The sequence below is a fragment of the Gavia stellata genome, chromosome 1 (genome assembly GCF_030936135.1).
Source record: "Gavia stellata isolate bGavSte3 chromosome 1, bGavSte3.hap2, whole genome shotgun sequence".
NCBI lineage: Eukaryota > Metazoa > Chordata > Aves > Gaviiformes > Gaviidae > Gavia > Gavia stellata.
In genome coordinates, this window is record NC_082594.1 from 2,897,530 (window position 1) to 2,913,902 (window position 16,373).

General features: G+C 51.8%; 1 protein-coding gene across 1 annotated transcript in view; it reads right to left on the reverse strand.

Moving 5' to 3' along the window:
• Positions 1-15,576, reverse strand: part of MAP6 (microtubule associated protein 6) — a 45,685-nt gene extending 30,109 nt beyond the window's left edge. Inside the window, exon 1 of the mRNA XM_059825967.1 lies at positions 14,858-15,576. Within this exon, the coding sequence (XP_059681950.1) occupies positions 14,858-15,576 (719 nt within the window). The remainder of the gene's footprint in view (positions 1-14,857) is intronic.
• Positions 15,577-16,373: the final 797 nt, after the last annotated feature.

A 16,373-nucleotide genomic window follows, 5' to 3' on the forward strand; every position in this document is an offset into this window, starting at 1 on the left:
TTCCAGCCAGGAGAAAAATCACCCCGAAGCAGGGCGGGGAAAGTGATTGCCTTGAAGCTGTCACGTTGGGTTTTCTCTGCTGAGAGCAAAGCTAAAGCAATTAAAAGGGCAATTCTTGGCTACACTCAATGCTCCCTCTGCTCTGTCGGATCAAATCCTGATCCTGCTCCAAATGATAGGGCTTTTTCCATCAATTTCTGTGATATCCACATGGAGCCTGCTCTCGTGTCCGTGCAAGCTCTCCCCGCGCAGTGGTTTTCAGCCAGGCAGGGCAGGGTCAGCAGTCCCATATTAACCTCTGCTGTCGAGCGATGCTGCTTTTGACTTCAAATCACCAGCTATGCACACATGTTAGCAGGCTTTGAGCCCACTAACGGGTTATTGGGTCTTGGTCGCAAAGACGTGCGAAGTCCAATATGGGGTAAGACTCCAACAGTCGGACCCCAGCACAGGATAAAGGACCGGGAGCACGCCAGGGAGGAGAGAGGGTAGCGGGGTAATGATTGAGGATCAGCAGAAGCCATCAGGACAATATGAATCAAACGTCATCATGCATACAGCCAGGCACCTTTTATTAAAACTATAATTGCCTGATCCAACCTGTGCCCTGGGGAGCATAAAGAAAAGCAAGCAGCATCAAGGTCACTGCAGACAGAAAATCAATGCAGGGAATGAATGGTAATGACTTTTTTTCCCCCCTAGTTTCAAAAAGAGGGACTGTGGAGATATCCTGCTGGCATCTCCAGAGATGCACAATATCCCTCGGATTTGCTCCAGCAAAGCACTTAGTACATCTTTAACTTTCAACATCCAAGTCTTGCTCCTCTTGACTGTGACTGCAGCAGGTTCGAGCATCCCAATGGACCGTTACATTTCATATATGCAAAGACAATTATCCACTTCTCCGTGGCGCTCTGTTCTCTACCCAAAACCATTTGATACTTTCCAGCTTTCTGCAACAACCATGTCTTCTGCACTCCTGACCTCTCTGATGGGTGTCCTCAGGACTTTCTCTGGTCCACAGCTATGCTGAAGTACAAAGCCAAAACCTGAATAAAAGAGTCTACCTGAGGCTTTACTAATGTGGAATGATGCCACATCTTACATGTCAAATCCCTCTACATACATCTCAGTACATTACTTTCCCAAAAGTGGGAGGGGGTTTAATTTTTTTTTGGGTGGTTTTGTTGGTTGATTTTTTTTTTCCAATGCAGTAACATAACTGACATCTGATTTGTGATTCACCGCAGAACTGCTCCTGCACCAGCTGTGCTGTTTGCACCGGTACCGCTGATGATTCCTACCTCTACGTCATACCTTGCCCTTACCTCTCCTGACCTGCTTCTTATTTATTCCAGGCTCTTTCTCCAATATGTCAAGATCTCTTTGAATTCCAATTCCAGCATGCAAAATGATTTAGCCAAACACAAGTGAAGGACTCGGCACAAGATTACAGGGATGAAATACGGCACTCAGATGGGATGCTTCTAATGCCCCTTTCTGCCCTTAAAAGATCTCTTAACTGCAATAAGGTATCAGTTACAACTTCAGGAGGAAAGTAGTGTTGTAAATTTAAACTGCCTGCAGGATATTTAAGGCAGGTTGCATCCCGTACAGAAAGGATGAAACAGCTCCTTCTCCCCACTGTGCTGTGAGCTTGAGCAGACCTCAGCCCTTCTCTGGCCCGGCAATGCTGGGTCCATGTGATGCAGGAGCTAAGTGAGCAGTATTGCTAGCTGAAACTGTGATGTTCATGCAGAAAGGGAACCATGCTCCAAGCTGAGTATAGGGGTTTTTTTCACTGACTCCACTGATATTTGGATCAAGGTCTTGGGACGTATCTCTAGAGCTCCAGAGAGTCCTATCAATGGGCTACCGAGGACGATGCTGAGCTCAGTAACCCCTAAGTGATATAAAAGTTCTGTTGAAAAATGAGTTTGTAGTCATCAGCCAAGAAAAACCCAAGAGGTTAAATGAGAACTCAAAAGCTGGTGTCCCTTAGCCTATGTGCTGCCCATCAGTGATCCTGGCCAGACCACCTGAACACAGACGTCTTGGTACCTGTGAGTACGGGGTGAGAGTAAATGAATGAAATCTGTGAAAGAAAGGGGAAAAATCAGCTTATTTATATATTCTTGTAAATAAATATCTTCTTCCATATGGTCTTACACTGAACATTATATACTAATTTCCTACAATATCATGTTTCATGAGTATGTGATCACCTGGGCATGCTTCAAGCCGTGCAGTTGCAGCACAACAGCTCTGCTTTTGTCCCATGGCACATTGAAGCGTGTTCATTTGCCCCTGCAGAAGCTCTGAACGTACCTGCAGCACCTCTGCAGCTTCCCAAGGGATGTCCCCACGTCTGCCAATGCAGCAGAGGGATGGAGTGAGCACAGCAATTGGGGTCACGGTGATCCCCCTCATTTCACCTTCTGCATAACACATCCATGCAGCTTCTATACCAAGGGCATAGCCCCAAACCTGACACTACCAGACTCTGGTTTTGCACCAAGCAATACTCATATGGGCTGGAACATGGTGTCTGCTGAAATCCAGAATGGGAACCAGGTTAAATCAGAATTGTTTGCAAGCATTTTGAGACCTTAGAATAAAATACATCCTCTATGTATTTCAGTGCTAACAGCTCCCCCTGACATTAGAGCAAAGAGGCCCATCCAGCAGCATACCACCTTCAGAAGTCCTTGTCCTTTCCATGCCGTAATAACAGCACAAGCCTCTGCTTCCCCCTATTTTGCATCATGTGAAAAATCTCACGTCAAAGCACCATGTCTTCACTCCCTCCCAATTTTACACATCATCCAGTTTGACTTCCCACCGAATTTCCATTTCAAACATCAGTGTGACATGGTGAAAACCCTGGTTTCCAGCTTTTGGGAGCATCCTTCCTCCCCAACAGGGTGTGAAAAAGATGATGATGTGTATGTCACCACTGAAAGACTACTAGACATGCCTGAAGAGCCACTGGAAGACCAAACATTGAGATACGAAAGGCTGGACAGACACGCCTGGCTGCAACTCACAGCAACGGCACGTTGAGTTTAAAGAAACATCTTCCAGTTGTTCACTACCAGTTTCGCACATCGCACGACGCTGCAAGACCCTTGGTCTAGACTGAAGCTGAGGGCCTCCATGAACTACTTAAGTCCGGGAGCTAGGCTTTGCAAGAGCTGACCAAAAGTGCTACCAAGACTTCAGATGCAACTAGAGGTACCAGCAGAAGCCCAACCAGAAAACCATCCTCTAAGACAACAGACATGCCTGTGTTTTCTGAGGGTTTGCAGCTCTCTGAGCGACCAGTAAGGGACAAATCACAACTGGTCATAAAAGAGAAAGCTCTTTTTCCTTTGCGGACAGGGATTGACACATTAATTAGCAGCCCCAGAAGAAGGAAGAAGGCGAATCACGGCAAACAGGGCTGGGGAGGACCTCAAAAAACATCCAATTCAGCCCATGCTCTGGGGAAGGATGAAGCGATGGACCTTTGCACCTCCTCTGAAGGCTCCTAGCTTTCTGGAGATGCTACAGCCAGTTGATGGCTGAAATAACCCGTTCTATGTCATCCCACAAATCACACCGGCTGAACGCAGCAGATCCCTCCAGCCTTATGGGTTATCAAGAGCCATGGGAGCACTTCCACGAGACACAATGAAATCATCTCTCCCCTTACAGCATGCTGTACCGAGCTTTGCTCCAATGCCCCTGCAATGCCACAATGCTGTGTCTGATGCTGCCAGAGGCTTTTACCCCACCGACAGAGGAAAAAGCACTGCAACTTTCAACAACAGCATCTCTCCGGCTCTCTGCACAATGATGCTGCCGAAACCCGTCCCATCTCCCCGGAGGGAACACGTGGTTTTTCTTGTGTCCTCCCTCCATTGGGCTGCTTGCCAACACATCCCTCTCTGGAAATCCTCTGCCTGAGTTGCCATAGCTACTAGCCGACACCGCGACAAGCTCTGCCGCTGGGCTGAGACTGGCGCGTTCGTCCCACCGATGCACGGGGTACCTGGCAGAGGGCTGTCACCCAGCCACGGCACATCAGCCCCATGCAAACCCAACCCAGGGCTTTCCACACCTTCACAGGATCTTGCATGGGCAACCTCCAATCTCCCCTTTCTTTTCCCATCTCATACCTTCCGCACATCCATTTTATATCCAAATAACGAAAGCACAAAGCGTGGTCAAAGTCCTAGTCTGCAAACGAGCGTGCTGGCCTCCACAATCCAGCAAAGTGGAAAAATCAGAACTTTGCAGCTAATTCCCCCCTTAGTTTTAGGAACTCCACCGATAGAGAGTTTGCTCTGTTGCACTGGAAGCAAAGCGCAGCTCAAACTGCAAAAGATTTTGCAAGACACCGAGCATCCTTTCAGCCACCCGCTGAGGCTCAGGTTGAGGGAGCTCCACAGTCAAAGTGGATGTGAGAAGGGAAAGGGACCCCCCTTCACAGCGAAATGGCACCCTGAGGGCACCTACAGCCTCTCCTTGAAGGTCTCAGCCAATAAATCAACCATCAGCCCCATTGCTGCCCAAATCTGGGAACGGGACCAGCCAGGGTTCACATCCCCACCTGCGTTTCCAGCCTGTCAGAGCACGATGCACTGATTTCTTTCAGGCAAAGCTGCCTGCCCCAGAGCAGATGCGCAGCCTCCTTCAAGGTGAAAGGCAAAGCGAAATGTGGGAGGAAGCCTGAAGCTCAGCAATCAGGGCTGATCCTGAAGGATTTCCCCCTCCTACACCTGGATAACAACACCCCTTGCTGTTCACCCAGCACCCAGACACAAAATTGAGGTTTCTTTACTGCAACCCACTGGCCTGGCCAGCTCCAACATTCCCAAAGCCAAGTTTTTAGCTGGTCTAACTGGATTTCTGGAAAACCCAAACTGTCCAGCTCCCCATAAATGTATGCTTTCTAAGATGTCTGCTCATCTTTGGTTTAAAAGAAATAGATTGGATCCCCTTCTTTGGGAGACGAGCTATCTGCCCATCTTCCCTCCTACCTATGTGGCCATGATACCTTCTGTAGCTGATTTAATGGGAAGGAATCAGGAGAAAAAGGACAAAGTGGAGGAAAACATTAACTAATTCACCTAATAATTAATTTCACATAATCATCATTTAATTGACAGCTAGCCCTTACACACGGGAATCCCACAAGAAGCATGTCTCCTCGAACGCTGTGTCCTCACTCCAAGGACATTGAGGTGCTGGAGCGTGTCCAGAGAAGGGCGACGGAGCTGGTGAGGGGTCTGGAGCACAAGTCTGATGAGGAGCGGCTGAGGGAGCTGGGGGTGTTCAGTGTGGAGAAGAGGAGGCTGAGGGGAGACCTCATCGCTCTCTACAACTCCCTGAAAGGGGGTTGTGGGGAGGTGGGTGTTGGTCTCTTCTCCCAAGTGACAAGCGATAGGACAAGAGGAAATGGCCTCAAGTTGCGCCAGGGGAGGTTTAGGCTGGATATTAGGAAAAATTTCTTTACTGAGAGAGTGCTGAAACACTGGAAGAGGCTGCCCAGGGAGGTGGTGGAGTCACCATTGCTGGAGGTGTTCAAGGAACGTGTGGACGTGGCATTGTGGGACATGGTTTAGTGGGCATGGTGGGGTTGGGTTGGTGGTTGGACTTGATGATCTTACAGGTCTTTTCCAACCTTAGTGATTCTGTGATATTGTTCATACCTTCTGCAAGGGGAGCAAGACTGGGATGAACGTGGAGAAGGAAATCTGAGATATCAACAGCAGGGCATGAGCTTTCAATCCTACCGGAAAGCAGGGATCCTGCAAGAGGATGTGCTGGTCCTGCAGGCCTTTGGGGAGAGAAGGCAGATCTGATCTGGGCTTTGGGCTAAGTTAAGACCCCAGTGCTGTACCCAGCTCTCTTGGGAATAGCCCTATTGGTTTCTATGAGCAGAATAACCTTGCCCTTTGCAATGAATACATAGCTCCACTCCAAAAGGCCACTGTTTTCTTTAAACACCTTCATTTTTATTCCCCTTCTGAGCTAGATAAGCAGCAAAGCACCTGCACAGCCCCGCATGCCTTCAACCCTTTTAAAGAACAAGAAAAGAAAAGCAGCAGCCAAGCAACATTAGCGACCTTGCAAAGTATTTCAGCGAGAAATCTCTGGCCGCTTTCCAAGACGGCACCTGCAAGGTTGGGCGGATCAATGCCGTGCAAGAGCTAATTGACATGGGGAGGATGTTGCCATGCAGGAGGAAGCTGACTGCAGTCAGCGGGAATCCTAAGGATGGATGCGGAGCTGCCGGGAGCCAGCCCACGGCTCACAACAGCCTGGATTTCCTCGCCCGTACAGTGGAGATGGAGTAACCGATGGCGAAATGGTTCATTTACAGCTCTGTGTGGTGGTATTTTTAGAGTTAAAACCAGATGAATGCAAAGCCTGGTGTTAAGCAACCGTGCACGAGCCAAACAGCAAGGTTTTACAAATCTGCTGGCAGCAAGGACAAGCTGGGAGATGCTTCCACGATAATAAAATGATAAATAAAATTTCTCGCCGAGGATATTATTTTGCTCTCCTGAATTGCAGCCTGGAAGAGAGACCCTGGTGAGTCCCTGCAGATGGAGGTGGATGGGGACGCTGGGGTCCCTGGGCTGTGCCCCAACGCCAGCCCGTCCCTGCACGGGGCACACTGCTCATCGCCTGCTTGTTTTGCACCACGCAGCACCATCCCCAGCCGCACATCCCGGGCGGGCTGTGAAGCAGGAATATTTGTTTCCCTGCTCCACTGCACAGCAGTGTAAAGTGCTTTCTGAAACAAGCTGCTCCCCTAGGACCACTGGTTAAATTCCCCTCTTCAAGGTGTCTTTTTGTTTAGCTGGCATCCTCATGGATAGGGGCAGCTGCCTGAGGGCCGTATGCTCACGCCCAGGTAATTCTGCTTGTGTTACAGGAGCTGCAGTGATTTTTACCGCTGGAGCCACCCCCCTTCTTACCAGGTATGAGCAGCGCATCATTTCAGACAACCCACCCATCAGCCTGAGAACATCCCCCAAATGCACCCTCCTTTGCAAAACTGAATTACAGCTCCATCACAAATAACAACAACAACAAAAATTTAAAAAATAGGAAAAAAACCCCACCCTCCCCACTTTCTCAGCACCGTTTTGTAGTCTCAACAGCACGGCTTGCAGCCGGGTCCTCAAATCTCTCCGTATGCACACCGCGTTTGCAAAGTGCTGCGGGGTCCCTTCAGGTGAAGGCACCGTTTGAGCAAAAGGAGTTATTAATAGAAAGCAAAATGTGTTCGCTATGTAACACCTGCAATGTTGGACTTGGGGAGGAGAGACAAGTTGGAGGTTAAAGCAGTAACTTGAAGAGCTTGGTTTGTGTGGGTGCATATATCTACACATATACATAAAAAATAGAAAGGACGTTGGAAGGATATCCAGAACGCTGAGTTAAGAATCAAGAGAAATAAAACTTCCATCCTATAAAGCTTTCCTAAATCTGCCTTCTCCCTCCTGGCTGGTGCTGATGGTCATTCTAGGAGAGCATCCATGCTCTTGCCCCGGCGTGGCAAGGTTTATTTGAAGATATCAGCATTCGTGCTATGAATACATTCCGCTAAGAGTGAAGAAAAGCAAGATCGATGTAGGATAGAGTGCAGAAGTACTTAGAAAGCGAAAGCTTGTTCAGCCAGTAGGAGACAGGAAAAGCAAAGGTCATGCTCTAAATGTGAGAGAAGACAAATTTACAATGGCCGTTCGTGATTTATTTGGCAAAGGAAGGACAGGGAAAGTCCTGCTGTCTAAATTAGCTGATCCCTCTCCTCTTCTCTTTATTTATTGTTTGTGTTACAGCGGTAGCGTGAAGCCACCAAGTGAAAGTGGGGTCTGCTCTACAGCATCTACTCCGGCATCCAGGAGAAGCTGGAGGTCTAAACAGACACGGCAGTGACTGGGAGGGGAGACGGAAAGATGTTTGACATGTCCTTTGATATGATAACTGACTTAGCAGACAAAAGAAATGTGAAAATCCATCTGGTTTCAGTAAAGCATTTGATACAGGGCCACGTGGGAAATTATTAATTAAGCCAGTGAACATGAGCATCAGCAGAACGGGAAGCTGGGCGAGGGAAATGACAATGATGAGTGTTGGAAGGCTGAGCTGCAGCCTGGAAGGAGGTTAGCAGTGTTTAACATTTTTAAGGTTGACTTTGGCACAAAAAAGTAGGGCAACACTGATGAGACCTCCTAATGACACAACATTGTAGGCAGCACCAATACGAAGGAGGACCAGGATATCACAGAGGAAAAAAGGGATTGACCGTGACTGCCGTGTTGAAAATGGGATGAAAATTATTAGTACTAGCTCTCTACAATTACCTGAAAGGGGGTTGTGGTGAGGTGGGTGTTGGCCTTTTCTCCCCAGTGACTAGTGACAGGACAAGAGGAAACGGCCTCAAGTTGCACCAGGGGAGGTTTAGGCTGGATACGAGGAAAAATTTCTTTCCTGAGGGAGTGGTGAAGCATTGGAACAGGCTGCCCAGGGAGGTGGTGGAGTCACCATCCCTGGAGGTGTTCAAGGAACGTGTGGACAAGGCATTGCAGGACATGGTTTAGTGGGCATGGTGGGGTTAGTTGATGGTTGGACTTGATGGTCTTACAGGTCTTTTCCAATCTTAGTGATTCTGTGATTCTGTAAATTCTTGGCTCAGTGCTAATCACCAAGATTTTTGCTATAGGATGGGAGCTCCAGGGCTGGAACTGCCTAAGGCGGAGAACGACGTGGAGGTCCTCGTTATCAAAGGGTAAGTGAGGGATTCATAACGCATCTGTGATGCCCACAAATGTGATATGGGAGTCTCAGCAATTTGGGGACCTCATCTCCAAAGGGCAACAGTCTGCATCTGTGTTTAAGAAACAGTGATTTCATCTAGGAAGAGCTGGAGAGAAATGGTTGATACAGGGAGTAGAAAGGAGCCTAAAAAACTTTGACTTGCCAGCTACAGAGCCAAACGATGTGGGTACTGTACTTGGAGACACTCAGTAGTGACCTCCAGATAGGAGAAAAGCACTAAGTAACCCAGTGCCAACAAAACAGCAAACTATAACCTGTCCATTCATTGACTCAGACTGGAAATGAGATGATGGTTGCAAACCATGAGAGGCTGAGGTCTTGGCGCACCCTTCCAGCTGGCATCATGCAACTAAAAATTCCCTATTTCTGAGACAGAGCAAAGACTTGCAAAGACTAAATAATGGGACTTACTGGTTCAGAGGGTCCCATCCAGTCCCGTCTGCCTAAAGCTCCCTGCTGAAGTGACACAGCTGAGCAGGAGCAGAGGAAAAATTGCTCAAGTACATCAACTCCATCACCTGAATGCCACCTCCATCTCTTCCTCCTGCTCAACCCCATCCTACAACATGTACAGCCCAGCTCCAGCTTGCACACAGTCGAAGCAGCAAAATTCAGTATTGCCTACACTGCTGAGCAGCTCCCAGTTGGCTTTTGGGGCTGGATATTGTCCACCTTAATGTGATTGCAGGGAATACGTTGGCAAGTACTCCAACTTGGAGACACCACCAGTCTTTCTCAGTTGGTGGACTATATCCAGAGGAGGTCAAGACGCAGAGCGTGGCAGGACAGCCACCTGTCTGCAACACCCATCTCCATTCTCTTCGTGTCTTAGTAAATACAAGGGCTTCCTCCACGCAGTTTTTACATACTCATACGACCGGTCCTTGTGGTATCTGCAGACATTGTGTCTTCTCCTGCTGCTAAAGGTACGTATCACGTAACAGCTGAGCCAGAGCTCAGCCTTAGCCAAAGCTGCCAAACACCTCTTTGAACAGCCTTTTCTGGATGGAAGAAAACACCCTGCCCCTTCCCTTCCAGCTGAGAGCAAAACTGGATGCATTTGCCTACATGGGTTACTTTAATGGCGCTCTCATCCAAATTGGCAGTTTGTAGCTGAAACGACACTGGGAAATGATATCTGCCCAGGAATGTTCTCTGGCACTGAAGTCTGGGACAGCCCTCACTCATACTATTAAACCTCTTTAACCCCCAAACCAAGGTGGTTGCACCCAAACTGCTTGTTGGGATCAATTCTTGGCTCGTACCCACTCCCAAACCCAGCCTGGGAAGCGGGCTAGGGACTGTTTCAACACCTGAAGAATGTAGATGATCATGTTCCCATGCCCAGGAACGTGTCCTGAAATTGTTTAATTTACTAATACAGACCCAGCCTATGGATCTGAACAGAAATTTCAGAAGGCAACGGAAAATTTCCCACCAAGTTTGGCACACCTGACAGCACGAGCAGTGTTACTGAGTGTCTCACCAAGATGGGACATGTCGTCCATTGGAGATTTTCAAGAATAGGTTAGATAAAATCAACCTAGTGTGGTCTAGATATATCATCCCCTTCCCCAGAAATGGGATGTGGACCAGCTGATCTTGGGAGGTCCTTCCAGCCCTACACATCTATAACGATGGAGTATGAACCCCCTGCCCTCGTGTAGCTTGCTCCAGCCCTCCTGCGTGGACATCCCTCCCTAAATTAGCTCCTCTGTTTCTCAGAAAAACACACAGCAAGTCTCCAGCACTGACTCATTCATCTCTATAGCTACTACAAATTCTCATTTGCTCCACATCTTTCGTACCTCCAGGGCTTGAGATGAATGACAGAACATTAGCAACAGGCAATTCATTAATACTAGAGGCAGTCCAAAATTTTCCATTGAAGCCTTTCTTGTTTTGTTTCCTCTGATAGGAAAGGAAATTGGTGGGGAAAAAAAAAAAAAACAATTGCTTTGGTAACAAAAAGATCTCTTTTTGGTGAAGAACTTGAAAAGTAGGTTTCACAATATTACTTCTCTGGGGAAAATTCATCGTCTTACTAGTCATTTCCACACTCTGCAAAGGGGGTGAAATATCCCCTTTCCCTTTTATATCTTTTTTTTTCTTCAGGGAAGAAAGGTAACAAAAGGAGAAGAATGCAAGACAAAGAAGAAGGAGGAAAAAAAAACCACCCAGGAAACACCTAATTCTAGCATTTTTCCATCATTTTCAAACAAAAATGGAAAACATTCATTCCTTCTTGCGTTTTTGCCAAATGTCCTTCTAATTGTCCCACTTCCACCAGCAAATGGACACTTTATCTCCTACTCTCTCTGGTCCCAGACCCCCAGGATCAACCCCAGCCCCCTCCATCCTTCGGTGCAGCAGGGAGAAGAGCTCTGCCCATCCCTTCCAGGGGTTCAGGGGGCAAAATCTCCTCCCAAGCACCCGAGTACTGGGGTCACCAGGGTCACCTCTGTGCCCAATACAGATAAAGCCCTCAGTGATGCCACCAGATCCTCCTATGGGACACCAGATACTTGAACAAGAAAAGGCTCCATCCAGCAGCAACAGCTTTCCAAGGAGCTCCAAAGCCCCCAGGCTGGGTCCTGACCCCTAGCTAGAAGTCAGGTCAGCCACATAAACCTAGTATTCCTACCTGCTGAAGGATGCCCTGGTCCTTACTTGGTCCCTCAAGGTCCACAGGCCACCACGAGAAGCAGGACTGCAGAGGAGAGGGCGGTGAAGGGAGACTCAACCTGCCCCTGTAGCACTGCTTGGGCAGCACATGCTTTGGGGAGGGAAACTGAGGCAAGAAGCACCTCAGTGCTGGAATCTGTGTCACACCCAGTCGCAGCAGTGGCTTCCAGCACCTCGACCCCAGAAGAACAACAGTAAACAGGACAACGATGCTCTGGAGCTGTACTCTGACCCCAGCCCTGATGCACAGCAGCTCTGCCTCAGTTTCCCCACAGCCAAAGAGGAATAGCCACAGGGCACTAATCGGCAAGCAGATGCCATCACACATGACTTCATCACCTTCAAACCTACTTACTATCGATGGCTTCAAACCTGACCTTGCCATGGAAGTTCAACTTTTGGAAACCACTAGGAATGAGCACATCCTCCTACTGCTTCCCCTGGTTTGCCAAGGGAATTTATTTGGGCATAAATACGTAAATAAATCCTATATGTAAAGTAAATATTTAATAAATGTATATAAATAAACGTAAAGGCGAATAGCGCGTAAAGGCGAATAGCGCGTAAAGGCGAATAGCGCGTAAAGGCGGGCAAATAACATGAATAATATAAATAATAAATCCTATTTATTCTGGAGGATGCCTGGGCACAGGCAGTCTCTTGCAGATGTGCACAGCACTGCCATCGCTGCTCCGGCCTCGCCGAAGGCTTCTGGACTCAAACGCTAATGCAAACAAATCCTCCATCCCTCAGGCTGGGAATAGCCTCCATCCTCCGTGGCCACCGCCACCGGGCATCATCTCTGCTCTGGAGTTCGGGGCAGACCTGGGAGGAGGTCACAGGCACACGGGCTCTGCAATATTCACTTGTCTTGCTGTAAAGAGGTTAGAAAAGGGAATTCCTCCCTTTAGCATGGACTTCCCCGACGACCTTGGGCTAGCTGCTTACTCTATCCCATGTTCTGTTCCCTCACCTGGAAATAATACCCAGGGGGACAGCGCGAGTTTAAAAATCATTACTGGTGCGCTCTTTGGTTTCACCAAGGAATCGTTTCCCAGCCTGGGAGCATCACATTATGCTGATTTGCAGTGGTGGCAGAGGACTGTAAGGAAATCTCTCCCCTTGCTCTCTGCTGCTGGGGAGCCTTCACCCCTGCATAAACCCAGCAAAGGCCACGGAGGACAAGCCCCACGTGAGCCATCCTTGCTCCTCGCTGGCAAAAGGTCACTAGGAGATAATTTTGGCTGCTGGGTGGCCCAAAAGGTTGCCCAAATGGACTGTGGAGTCTCCATCCTTGGAGATGTTCAAAACCCACCCAGCAGGGACTCCTGTAAGCAGCAACGTTCTTGATAGGAATAAGGATTTGGAGAATTTGGCTTTTAAAAGGAACCCAAACAATAAACAACACTTAAAAGATGCCTAATTTGAACAGAAAATGAGAACGATTAGCCACAACATCACTCATGCATTAATGAAGAGGCGCTTACGTTCCAGGGCTGAGCGTCAGAGCAAACACTTCTCTTGCAATATGCTGCAAGAAGGAAAAAGATGGAAGTGGGAGAGCGGATGAGGACCCAAGGGGAAAGAGAAGCCCTAAGGGTGTCCCGAAAGCCAAGGAGCCCCAAGGAGGGCTGAATCCTTCTAGTTCCTCTTAGGTTTAACATCTGAGCTGACCCAACCCCTTTGCTCAGGGAGGAAACCCAGCCCAGCCTGCCCTGCTGCAAGGGCGGCCGTATGAATTTGCTGGAGCAGACTGGAGGGCCGGGAAGGTGAGCAATCCCCATTTAAATATGCAGGTAAATAAGTCTAAACATCCTTTGCACCGGTGGAAGAGAGCAACACAACAGCTCTCCAGCTCTAGGACAGCTTTCTGCTTTAGTCCAGCACGAGCCCAGACTTTGCAAGATGACCAGACAAAAAGCTGAGTCAAAAATCACAGCTGGCCAAAAGGGATTAAAGGACTGTGCCACTTCTGGGAAACCCTTTCCCCACACCCTCCAAAAATCCCTGGCCATTTTCTCGCATCTCAGCCGACCACCGCCACACCTGGATGCACCCGAACCCGCAGCATCACTCGCATCCCCAGCAAGAGCCAGAGCCGACACTGAACTACGGTGAAAAAAAAATCAAAATCTCACTGCTTGAACCGTTTCCCACCCGGGGACACGGGAAAGGAGATGATTGCCCGCTCTGTGGTGCCACACAGTCACCAGTGGGACGGAGGAGTCAAATCCCAGCTTCATTTTAAATCTGCTTGAATCTACTCCCCGTTTGGTGGCAGGGTGTCACCTCGAAATCTCCCTAGGGAAGAAAATCACTCATTCAAAGGCATAAACACCTTGGCATTTGCGTGGGGACGGGGAGAAGGAAAAAGGCTGCGATTACACTTTTGTCACGACAAACCCCAGCTTTGCTCCCTGCCACCTCCACCCCGGCCTCGGTGGGCTCTGCCAAAGAAAGCTCTGGAAAACACAATCGCAGCAAACCCTCCTCGCAAACGTAGGCGCAGGGCAGCCACCCCATCGCTTTTGGTTTGCATTCCCACCGCATCCAACCCCTTCACCCGGAGCGAAACAACAACGGCGTCTCGCGGCGAAGAGTTTCGCGCTCCGAATCGCAAAGGAGGGTCTCTTCTTGGGGTGAAATCAGGGCACCCCTTTCTAGCCCGGGGTGGGGGGGACGCAGAGGGATGCGCTGCGTTAAACATGGCAGCATCCGAAGGCTGCCCCACCCAAGCGGCCTAGGACGCGCGTCACCCGCATCCCGCCGCGTCCCCGGGACGCTTTGTCTCGGAGATGCTGCCGGCCTGGGATGCTGCGTGGGATCCTCTCGCGCGTGGGGTACCCCACTCGCGCGTGGGGGGACCCCCCGCGGGATGCAGGGATGCTGTGGGGATGCTGGTCCTGCGGCTTGGCCGCACCACGGCAGCCGGGGACGGGCTCGGGAAGGACCCGCGGCCACTTGCGCATCCCGGGGAAGCCACCCTGCCACCAAAGCCAGGGCGGTGGGTGCCTCCCAATTTTGGGCTGCAAAGCGGGGGGGCTGGGGGGGGGGGCACGACACCCCCAACCTGCTCCAAACCCACCCAAAGCACCCGTGGAGTCACCGCCTGCACAACAGCTCCCCACGCCCCATCAACGACACCCAGAGGGGTGGGGAATCTTAAGGACCCCCCCATCGGGCGGGAGAGCAGCAAACCCCCCCGAAACGCTTCGGAGCTGCGTTCAACCCCCCCGGGGTGGGACGTGTCCCCCGGGGATGGGCGAGGGGGGGAGCGGGGAAGGGCTGGCGAGGAGCCGGCGGGTCGGGGGGCCGGAGGGGGGGGGTCCCTCACCTGTAGGACGAGCTGACCCCCGCCGCCACCTCCTCCTTGATCTGCCTGTTGAGGGCATCGGCGGCCGCCCGGCCCCTGCCCGCGTCCGGCGGCTGTCCCCCCGCCTCCTCCGCCTTCTTCCGCCCCTTCTCCCGGCCGTCCCCGGTCCGCGCCGCCTTGGGATGCTCATCCTCCGCCTCGGGGTCTTCCTCCTTCTTCTCGGGCCCGGGCAGCACCTTCCGCCGCTTCTCCTGAGCCGCTTTCTCCGGGGAAGCGCGGTCCGGGGCCAGGACGGGGGAAGGGCCGGGTTTGGGGATCCAGGGGTGGTCCCCCCGCTTGGGGATGGGCCAGGCACGGAAATCCTTCTGGTACTGCGTCTCCTTCTCGAAGGGGGTATCCGAGGGCTGGTACTCGCTCTTGGGTTTGCAGCTGGGCTCCGGGCGCTGCACCTTCCAGGGCTTGTAGTCGTGTCGCATCACCGAATCGGCCGGGGGAGAGGCGTGGGGGGCCGGGCCGGGTCGGGTAGGACCGGGAGCCGGCTCCCCCCCCCCCGCCGCCGCCGCCGCCTCGCCGCCCGGTTGGGTATCGATGGGGGCGGCGGGGCGCGGGGGGGGCGCGGGGGGATGCTCGGTGGCCTCCGAGTATTTGGTGAAAACGAGAGGGACGGCGATGTCCGCCTTATCCAGCTGGTTCCAGAAGCGAGCGATGCAGCAAGCGCGGGTGATGCAGGGCCACGCCATGGCGGCCCCGCGCAAGGAGCGCACCCGCTCCGCGCCGCACCGGCACCCGCCGCCGCACGCCGGGAGGGAGGGGCCGGCGCGGAGCGGGGCCCCGCCCCGAGGGGCGTGGCCTCGCAGGGGGGCGGGGCTTGCCTGGGGCGGGGCGGGGGGGGCGAGTGGCGCACACGCGTGTATGTGTACGCGCGCCCCCGCGCAGGCGGGTACACGGGTGGGCCGGGAGCCCGCGCGCACCTGCACGCGCGTGCGAGACACGGCCGCGCACGGGCGCACACGCGTGCGCGGCCACACACGGAGGCGCACACCCACGCGGGACACGGCTATGCACGCGCACACATGTGCACGGTCACACACAGAGGTGCACACCCACGCGGGACACGCCCATGCACGCACGCACACATGTGCACGGTCACAGAAAGAGGCACACACCCACGCAGGACACGGCCATGCATGTGTGCACACGTGTGCGCGGTCACACACAGAGGGACACACCCATGCACACACACGTGCACGGTCACACACAGAGGGGCACACCCACGCAGGACACACCCATGCACACACGCACACATGTGCGCGGTCACAGAGAGAGGCACACACCCACGCAGGACACGGCCATGCATGCGTGCACACGCGTGCGCGGTCACACACGGAGGCGCACATCCATGCAAGACACGCCCATGCACGCACGCACACGCATGCACGGTCACACACAGAGGGGTACACCCACACAAGACACGGCCACGCACACACGTGACAGTCACACACAGAGGCGCACACCCACGCAGGACACGGCCATGCAC